Source organism: Papaver somniferum, unplaced genomic scaffold (assembly GCF_003573695.1).
Source record: "Papaver somniferum cultivar HN1 unplaced genomic scaffold, ASM357369v1 unplaced-scaffold_76, whole genome shotgun sequence".
In the NCBI taxonomy this organism is placed as follows: Eukaryota; Viridiplantae; Streptophyta; class Magnoliopsida; order Ranunculales; family Papaveraceae; genus Papaver; species Papaver somniferum.
Window position 1 is genome coordinate 42,359 of NW_020650526.1, and position 10,379 is coordinate 52,737.

The 10,379-nt window shown below is 36.4% G+C and overlaps 2 protein-coding genes across 2 annotated transcripts; one reads left to right on the forward strand and one right to left on the reverse strand.

The window, feature by feature from the left end:
• Positions 1 to 3,019: 3,019 nt before the first annotated feature.
• LOC113344337 lies at positions 3,020 to 4,190 on the reverse strand. The gene is made up of 3 exons (XM_026588337.1): positions 3,924 to 4,190; positions 3,540 to 3,821; positions 3,020 to 3,343 (listed from the first exon to the last, which is right to left on the reverse strand). The coding sequence occupies exons 1-3, from the start codon at positions 4,188 to 4,190 to the stop codon at positions 3,020 to 3,022; spliced, it is 873 nt and encodes a 290-aa protein (XP_026444122.1).
• Positions 4,191 to 5,574: 1,384 nt separating this feature from the next.
• Positions 5,575 to 5,973, forward strand: LOC113344338 (ubiquitin-like). The gene has a single exon (XM_026588338.1). The coding sequence runs from the start codon at positions 5,575 to 5,577 to the stop codon at positions 5,971 to 5,973; it is 399 nt and encodes a 132-aa protein (XP_026444123.1).
• The last annotated feature ends 4,406 nt before the right edge of the window (positions 5,974 to 10,379 follow it).

A 10,379-nucleotide genomic window follows, 5' to 3' on the forward strand; every position in this document is an offset into this window, starting at 1 on the left:
TATCCAACGACATTCTGTCAACTCTCATAGTTGATCCATACTATTGGATCAACAATACTTGTTTATCCATTCTGTCTTCTTCATAGTATCTTGTTTTATTCTTCAACATCCTCCCTTAAACCAAGTTACTCTTTGTTAATCATTCCAATATTTCCACACAAGTAAATGAAAGTGTTAGACTTCAAAGACTTGGTGAAAATATCAGCTACTTACTCTTCACTTTCAACAAACTCCACAACTATCTCTTTGTTACTGACAAGCTCTCTGATGTAGTGATACTTAATATCAATGTGTGTACTTCTCCCATGAAATACAAGATTCTTAGTTAGTGATATTGTCGACTTGTTATCACAAACTATTGTTGTTGGTGTTGTTTGTTCTTGAAATAATGATTTCAGCATGATTCTTAACCATACAGCTTGTGTAGCACAATTGCTAGCAGCTATATATTCAGTTTCTGTTGTAGATAATGCAACAACTTGTTGCTTCTTAGATGACCAAGAGAAAAATCCAGTTCCAAACTGAAACCCATAACCTGATGTACTCTTTCTTCCTTCTGTATCTCCAGCCCAATCACTATCAGTAAAACCAACCAACTTTGGATCTTCTGAAACATTATAGAGAATTCCCAAGCTAGTTGTTCCTCTAATATATCTCAGAATACGTTTTGCAGCTTGTAGATGTGATTGTTTAGGTTCTTCCATAAATCTACTAACCAATCCAACTGCATACATGATATCTGGTCTTGTAGCAGTTAAGTATCTTAAACATCCAACAAGACATTTAAAGCCTGTTGAATTCACTAGCTCACCTGTTGCTTCTTTTGTCAATTTTAATCTCTCTTCTACTGGTGTCAAAATTGGATTACAATTATCCATCTTGAAACGTTTCGAAATTCCTTCTGCATACCTTTGTTGATTAATAAAAAATCCTTTTTTAGTTTGTTGTACTTCAATACCCAGAAAGTAGGACATCAAACCAAGATCTGTCATCTCAAACTCCTTCACCATATCCTCCCTGAATTCCTTGATTATCTCAGAGATATTTCTAGTAAATATGAGATCATTAACATATAAACATACTATAATATGATTTCCAAGATCATCTGCTTTCAAATATAAAGTATGCTCATGTGGACATCTTTTAAACCCTTTCTTAATGAAATAAGAATCTATTCTTGTATACCAAGCTCTTGGTGCTTGTTTCAAACCATACAAGGCTTTTTTTAGCCTGTATACTTCATTCTCTTTACCCTCCACAATGTAACCAGCTGGTTGTTGAACATAAACTTCTTCTTCCAATACTCCATTCAAGAATGTTGACTTCACATCCATCTGAAAAATCTTCCAATTCTTTTGTGCAGCTAAAGCAATAATCATTCTTACTGTATCAAGTCTTGCAACTGGTGCAAACACTTCTTAATAATCAACTCCTTGTCTTTGTCTATATCCCTTAGCAACTAATCTTGCTTTCAGTCTTTCTTTTTCACAATTCGACTTATATTTTGTTTTGTAAACCCATTTGACACCAATAGGTTTCTTTCCTGGTGGAAGTGTTGTCAGTTCCCAAGTGTTATTCTTCTCAATTGACTCCAATTCGTCATTCATGGCTTGAATCCAACCTTGTTCTTTAGCAGCTTCTTCATAAGCTACGGGATCACAATCTCCAAATAGTGCAAAATTCACTACTTCATCATCAGTATATTCATCATCTCTTGATACAACATAATCATTCAACCTAGCAGGTATAATATATTTTATTCTTGGTATTGTATTTTCTTGTTGTGTTATTGCTTCAGTTCTTGCTTCTTCATGTTGTTCTTCAATTGGAACAACATTGTCTTGAGCTTGCACTTCTTCCTCTACTACAATTGGAACTGTTCTGACAACAGTTGATGGATCAACATCCCTTGTTGACCCAGTATTAGATGGATCAACAGTCGTTGTTGATCCATTGTTATGTGAATCAATACTCACTGTTGATCCATTATTCCAATTTCATTGTGAATCTTCATCAGATATCACATCTCTGCTTATGACTATCTTTCTAGTTTCTGGATTATATAACTTGTATCCTTTAGTCACTGAACTGTAACCAACAAGAATACATTTTTCACTCTTATCATCCAACTTTTTTCTCAATTCTTTTGGCACATGTACATATGCAATGCACCAAAAAATTCTCAGATGTCTTACACTTGGTCTTATTCCCCTCCATGCTTCCTCTGGTGTCTTGTTATTTAAACTGTTTGTAGGACATCTGTTAAGTAGATACACTACTTTATCAACTGCATAACCCCAAGAATTCTTTGGTAAATCTTTTGTTCTTCTTATAGTTCTTGCCATCTCCATTATGGTTCTGTTCTTTCTTTCAGCTACACCATTCTGTTGAGGTGTATATCTTGTTGTTAGCTGATTTAGAATGCCATGTTTTTCCATGAAACTATCAAGTACAGTATATTCTGTTCCTCTATCAGTTCTTAGTATATTGATGTTCTTACCAATTTGTTTCTCAACATATGCTTTGAAACTTATAAAAGCATGAAAGGCATCACTCTTTTGTTTAAGCAAATATGCCCATGCTTTCCTACTAAAATCATCAATGAAAGTTATAAAATAGTTATTACCTCCATGTGATGTAACTTCTATAGGACCACACAAGTCACTATGAATAATCTCCAAATGTTGCTCAGCTCTTCTAGATTTGTTGACTGGAAATGGATCTCCCAAAGATACAATTCTCACATCTTGATTCTGGAATTTGGATGAAAGGCAAACCTGACACCATTTCCTTCTTTGCTAAAGTTTTCAAACTGTTAAAGTTCACATTGCCCATTCTCTTGTGCCATAACCAAGTATCATTATGAACACTGCTACTGTAACATCTTTCCTTTTGATGTTGAATATTAAAGGAAATAGTTTGTTTTTAGTCATATCCACCCTTGCTATCAATCTTCTTCTTCTATCTCTGATGAAGCATTAACCATTTCAATATTCATAGAGTATCCTCTTTCAGACAATTAACCCATACTTAGCAAGTTTTGATGTAAACCTGGAACATAAAATACACCCATGATGTATGCTTTAGAACCATTCTTGAGAACAATTCTTATTCTTCCTTTTCCCATAACTGGAATTGTTGAACTATTCCCAAACTTCACTGTGGATCTTACAGACTCATCCAAGCTTTCAAACAAATCTTTTCTGCCAAACATATGATTGTCGCAACGTGTATCCAAGTACCACTTGAGTTGAGGTTGTTCTTCTGGTGTATGACATGCTAGTAGCATGTTTTCATCCTTCTTCTCTTCTGTTTCTTCTTCTTGACTTTCAGCAATATTAGCCTTGAAAGTTTGTTTTGTAATTGTTAGAAACAGTCTTTCTAGGTTTTGGACATTCAGTAGCAATATGTCCAAAATCTCCACAATTATAACGTTGTATTATTGATCTGTCTAATGGCTTCCTATAACTTCCATTATTGTTGTATCTTCCTTGAAAACTTCCAGTATTAGGTTTTCCTTGATTACTTCTCCAGTTAACTTGACTCTGAAGTGCCCCTTCAACTTGTTTTGCAGCAGCTGTTTTTTCTAGCAGTCTTTGTTCATATGCTTGTAATGAACCCAACAACACATTAAGAGTCATAGTTGCAACTGTGTTGCATTCCTCTATAGCAGTAACTTTCGATTCAAACTTCTCAGGCAAGCTTCTTAATATCTTCTCCACAACAGCTGAATCTTCTACAGTATCACCATTAGCCTTCATCTCATTGACAAGATTCAAAGTCTTTGAGAAAAAATCCGATATTGTTTCAGTACTTTCCATCTGCAATAATTCATACTTTCTCTTTAGGGTTTACAATCTAACCTTCTTGACCTTGTCAGACCCTGTGTAATAGCTAACCAACTCATCTCATGTTGCTTTAACTTGCTTAATATAGATAACTTTGTCCATGAGAGATTCATGAATACCCTGATGAACAATATATGTAGTTTTGGAATTCTTCTTTCTGTTTTCAGTTAATTGAGTTAGCGCAGCTCCTTCAAGTACTACTCCCTTTGCTGGTTCAGCATAATCATCTTTCACAATATCCCATACCTCTTGGTATGTGAAAATATTCTCCATCTGCAACCTCCAATTTTCAAATTTTTTACTTTCAAACACTGGTACCTTAATCGAACTTAAGCTCGTCATCTTCTTTAACTCAAACTCTCACACCCACAGCCTTAGAACCTGATACCAGTGCTCTGATACCATATGTAGAAAATCTGATATCAAAGACTTAATGAAAATACACACAAACCAAAATTCAAACAAACTTCTCTTAATTGATGTATATCGTCTCATGGCTCAACAGCCTATTTATATGACTCACAAACTTGACTCTCAAGTAAAAACACTTTCCTAATCGAAAACAAACTCTAACAAGAAACTTCTAGACAATTCTCACGTAAACAAATTCTTAAAACAGGTAATACTTGTAACCCAAGTAAACTTCTAAAAACCGTGTTGATCCATTCACATTGTATCAACTGTAACTGTTTATCCAACGACATTTTGTCAACTCTCATAGTTGATCCATACTATTGGATCAACAATACTTGTTTATCCATTCTGTCTTCTTCATAGTATCTTGGTTTATTCTTCAACAAAAATCAATATGAAAGGCTGCTGACAAGTATAACTGATATGTATATGAATGGAATTGTCTTCTCAAGAACCTTAACACATTCATGAAATATGAGAAGATTACATGCGCAGTTGAACCATAAAATGCGCAACTCTTCCAAGTGCAAGGCAACAACAGTAATGACCGGGATATCTCCCATGAAGTATGGACCCTATCATGCCATATAAAACAACCCCTAACGACCACCAACAATCCGAAAGAATCTTTTTGCCTCTTTCCTTCACGGCGCATAACTTACAGGTACCCTAGAGTCTTGGCAGTCTTGTTCTAGCAACTTCCTTCCCTTAAACACTTTCCAAAACCAGTGCAGTGTTTCTCGCTTAACGCGTGGAAATATTCCAGAAGAAGACGACTAAACCGAAAGTAGTCGTAACACAACTACATTCTGTTTTCATCTTGCTTCCAGAAAATTCCACCCAACGCGGTTCCAATTCTCGTCTAGGATTAACTTAGAAGCTTAGATAATAAATAGAGGCTCTCGTGGTTCACATATACCTTCCATTTGAATTCTACGATCTCTTTTTTATTTCCCCTAAAGAAAGTCTTAGTCTCTTTTCTCATTCTTGCAATCTAAAGTTATTTTCTTCGCTCGCGAATATGCAGATCTTTGTGAAAACTCTAACTGGGAAGACACTCACCCTTGAGGTTGAGAGCTCCGACACTATTGATAATGTCAAGGCTAAGATTCAAAATAAGGAAGGCATCCAACCGGACTAGCAGCGTCTGATTTTTGCTGGTAAACAGTTGGAATATGGAAGAACTCTAGCTGATTATAACATCCAGAAAGAGTCTACTCTTCACCTTGTCCTTCGTCTTCGAGGTGGCATGCAGATCTTTGTTAAGACTCTAACTGGCAAGACAATCACTTTGGAAGTCGAGAGTTCTAACATGATCGATAATGTCAAGGAGAAGATCCAGGACAAGGAAGGCATTCCTCCAGATCAACAACGTTTAATCTTTGATGGAAAGCAGTTGGAAGATGGCCGCACCCTTGCTGACTACAACATGCAGAAGGAATCCACCCTTCACCTCGTCTTGCGTCTTCGTGGTGGTATGAAGATCTTCGTAAAAACCTTGACTGGGAAAACTATTACTTTGGAGGTGGAGAGCTCTGACACCATTGACAATGTCAAGGCCAAGATCCAGGACAAGGAGGGTATTCCTCCAGACCAACAGAGGCTGATTTTTGCAGGAAAGCAGTTGGAAGATGGACGTACTCTGGCTGATTACAACATTCAGAAGGAGTCTACTCTTCACCTCGTTCTTCGTCTCCGAGGTGGTAATTAGAAATTCCTCTTGTTTATGGTGATTACTGCCAAAAATATGGTTTATTTATTTGCTGTTACATTGTGGTTATGTTTGAATACATAGAATGCAGTTTTAGATAATATTTGATCTTTGATTTATTTTTTTTGTAGTTAGTATTTGATCTATCAAAGTTTATTTCATAATTACGATCCATCTTATACATTTCTGTTATGTGGTAATATGTTAGAGATTAGGAAACTTAATTTTGTTTCCTGTTGATATACAACTTTTCTGTTTATAGCGTTAGTTATTTGTGTTATGTATTGTACGCCAATCTAAGGCGAATTGTTTTCCTGTACGACAAGTCATGTAATAGAACCTATATAAACAAAGTTTTATCTTTTGTTTTCTCAAGTTGAGAAAGCTATTATAACCTAAAACTTGTCTTGGTATCAGACAGGTCGATTCTATATGACCTTTTCTGCTACATCTTTTGTCTCTGTTGATCACGCACCTTTTGAACATCTCCATGGTGCGATTTCAGAAAAACTGACGGGTCTTAACTATTTGCTATGGAAAGCTCAGTTCACGCCTTATTTACAAGGCTATGATTTGGAAAAATATGTCGATGGTTCTCTTGAAAGTCCACCAGCCCTTGTTAACGTTATTTTTATCTTGGAGGCGCACTGATAAGATTCTTCTCGGTTGGATTATGTCTTCCCTCACTGCTCCAGTATTATCCAAGGTTAAGGCGTGTGCTTCTTCTTCTGCAATCTGGACCAAACTTGAAGCTCTTTTTGCATCTAAAACTGATGCACATCTCATCCACCTTAAAGAGTTTCTTTCATCAATCAAGATGGGAAACTTAACTATGTCTGATTACATTCAATCAGTCAAAAATATTGTGGATTCTCTTGCTGCTAGTGGTGTTGAAGTTTCTGATAAAGAGTTTCGTCATTATGTTGTAAAGGGTCTTGATTCATCATATGAATAAATTGTTAGCTCTTTAATCACTAATATGGGTGTTATTACTGTTGATGATTTTGAATCCATGTTGTTGTCTTATGATCTTCGTGTCACTACGCAGAATCAGGTTGCTCTCTCTCAACCACTTGCAAATATTGCCTCTGTGAATACCCCTGCAAAAGTTCCTCTTAAAAGAGACGGCAAACCAGTTGTTGTTTGTCAGATATGCATTAAAACTTTTCACAATGCTAGGGATTGTCCCAAAAGGTTGGATATTGTGACATATCCTCCTCGTGAGAAACGTCCACTGTATAAAAGTAATTCTACTAGAGCAAGAAGGCCCTCATACAATGTTCCAGCTGCTTATGCTACCCAACATTCTGCTTACGCCTATGACTGGCTTCCCGATAGTGGTGCAACGAATCATATGACTAATGATCTCAGCAAATTACACACCCATTATGAGTACAACGGACCTGATCATATTCGAACTGCTGGTGGTTCATCCTTGCCAATTTCTAATACTGGCGATGGCATTCTTTCCACTCCTACTCGTAAGTTTCTTCTCCCTAATATTCTTCATGTTCCACATCTCTCTAAAAATCTCTTGTTTGTCTCTAAATTCTGCCTTGATAATAATGTCTTTTGAATTCTATGACTCCTTTTTCCTTATGAAGGATCTCCAAACTAGGGAGGTAGTACTTTGAGGAATGCTTAATAAGGAGGGTCTTTATACTCTTCTTCATGTTTCGCATGTTTCTGCTCTTGTTGGTGAACGTGCCTCCTTACAAACTTGGCATTCTCGTTTAGGGCATTCAATGCTCAAAACTGTCAAAGACATTGACTCTAAGCACAACTTACATGTTTCTTCTTTTATGTTCTCTATGTGTTAGTCATGTTTAGCAAATAAAAGTCACAAACTTAGTTTTAATACTAGTACTACAGTTTATGACAATCCTTTGGATCTTATTGTTTCATATGTTTGGGGTCCTGCTCCACTTTTATCTAATGAAGGTTTTAGGTACTATATTATTTTTGTTGATGCTTTTAGCCGTTTCACTTGGATTTATCCTATTATACAAAATTTGATGTCATTGGTATCTTTGATGTTTTATATCGCCAAGTACAAACTCTCTTTGGTCGAAAAATCAAAGTTTTCCAAACTGATAACGGTACTGAATATAAGAAGCTCACTAAAATTTTGCAACAAAATGGTACTCAACATCGCTTTACTTGCCCGCATACATCTGCTCATAATGGTCTTGCAGAAAGACGACATCGTCATATTGTTGAAACAGGCCTAACACTTCTCTCTATGGCTTCTGTTCCGCCTCGTTTTTGGTATGATGCTTTTTCCACTTCCACTTTTCTTATGAATCGTGTTCCCTCCGTTCCTACAGGTGTTAAATCTCCATATGAATTGTTATTTAATAAAGTCCCAGATTTACTATCTCTTCGGACTTTTGGTTGCTTATGTTTACCCCATCTAAGAGCTTATCGATCTAATAAACTTGAATCCCGGTCATCTCCTTGTGTTTTTCTTGGTTATTGCGCAACTCGCATATACTTGGTTATCTTCTTGGGTATATTATTCAAGAAGATGAATATTTCATTGATTTACATTACAACCGTTCAAGAACTCGTCCAGGTCTCTTTATAATAATGCCTAGGTATCCCCGTTTGAGTACATCCCTTTTTAACGGACCCTGGTCTCTACCCACAACAATGGATGAAAAATGTTTCTTGTTGGCTGACATTATTGAATGTGAAGATAACCAAGTAGCAACTACAAAAGCAGTCATTCACACCAAAAGGAATACAAATGCTAATGAGTTTTATTATAAACTTATTCTTGGTCCTGTAAATGGTTTGATTTGTTTCGTCTACTGGGAAGTTAAGAACAACAACTTCTCTATTAGCAACTTTTATATTCGCATATTCAATGTTAGCACTCGAGAAATAACACCATGGATGAAATCTTTATTCTTGCGGGAAGAGAAAGGCCAGCACTGTTATAGTAGGGAAGTTACGAGTAAATGTTTTCAGCTCGGGTTTGATCCTGTCAATAAGGAAACCAAACTGGTTGGGGTGTGGTCAATATGTAAAAAACACTGCAATGCTTATTTTGTTTGTGAGGTCTTGACTTTAGGAAGTAATAGATGGAGAAGAATCGACAGTGTCCCATCATATAATATCCAGAATAATTCTGCTTATATAAATGGTTCGATATATTGGCGGAGTAACAAGCCATTTTTTAAGGAGTTCGACAATGCTGATGCAAAAGATGCCAATCCTAAATTTATAGTAGCATTTGATGTCGGAAGTGAGAAATTCAGAGTTATTCCGGTCCCTGGTTTCATGGTTGATAAGTTTTATCGTCTAAGATGGTTTGATTTGTTTGTAATGGATGATCGTTTAGCTTTTTTCAGTTGGGAAAGCCGTTTCTCGGCGAAGCTGTGGATTTTGCAAGATGAGCACTATAGTAAGAATACAGTAACTAGTACTACTGGCGCCACTATTGATAGCGACATTAGATGGACTGAAGAGATTATCTCAATACCTTCTAATTTGTCATTTGATCTTATTATTTGTCAAGCCATTCCAGGAACTGACCAAATAATCTTGCAATGCCATGTAAGCCAATTAGTTGAATTTGTTGCCGCTTATTCATACAGTCGACAAACCAAGGTTTTCAAGAATATTGAAATCGGTGGCATCTCCCCAACTCCGAAAATTCGCTTTCCTTATATATTTACAGTATTCGTGGAAAGCCTTCATCCTGTGCAGAAGATGCAGCAGGAAGCAACTACAACAGACCCATAATCTGTCTTCTGACTCTCTATCAAGATTTTGAATCCCAAGCCTCTCGGGACTCCTTGACGGCTTTGTTGCTTGTATTTTCTATTGGCTGGTCACTTAAGGGCGGCTCAATCTTTTTGATGTATTTTCCCCTTTGCGGCTCAACTAATTTGCAATGCCATGTAAGCCAATTAGTTGAATGTGGATAACTAATTATTTTTCGGAAAGCGGGTCATTTGTCCAAATATTTTTAAAACATGGTTCTAATGGACGAGTAAAAATTAATATGGGTGAAATGGACACCAAAAAAATAGCAAGAATGAAACTGGATAATCAAGGAAGAAACAAATCTATGAAATTTCATCAAAAGTTTGAGAGAATTCGTCAATAATTTTGACAAAGATAATCAAGGAAGAAACAAAGAAACTTCTAACGTGATATGGTTTTGATGGTGATAGTTTGTTTGATCAAATACGGTATATGGTCTGGATGACCATTGACTGCAACGTCTTTGACACTCTTTGCGCCACATACACGGAATCCGCATATGCACACATCACTCGGATTTTCTTTATCAAGAAAACAAATTCAGAAATCAGACTCTAGTTTACAACTTCGTCCCTCGACATTGGACTTCCTTCAATTATTGCACGGATCGACTGATACCACAAAATTACCCT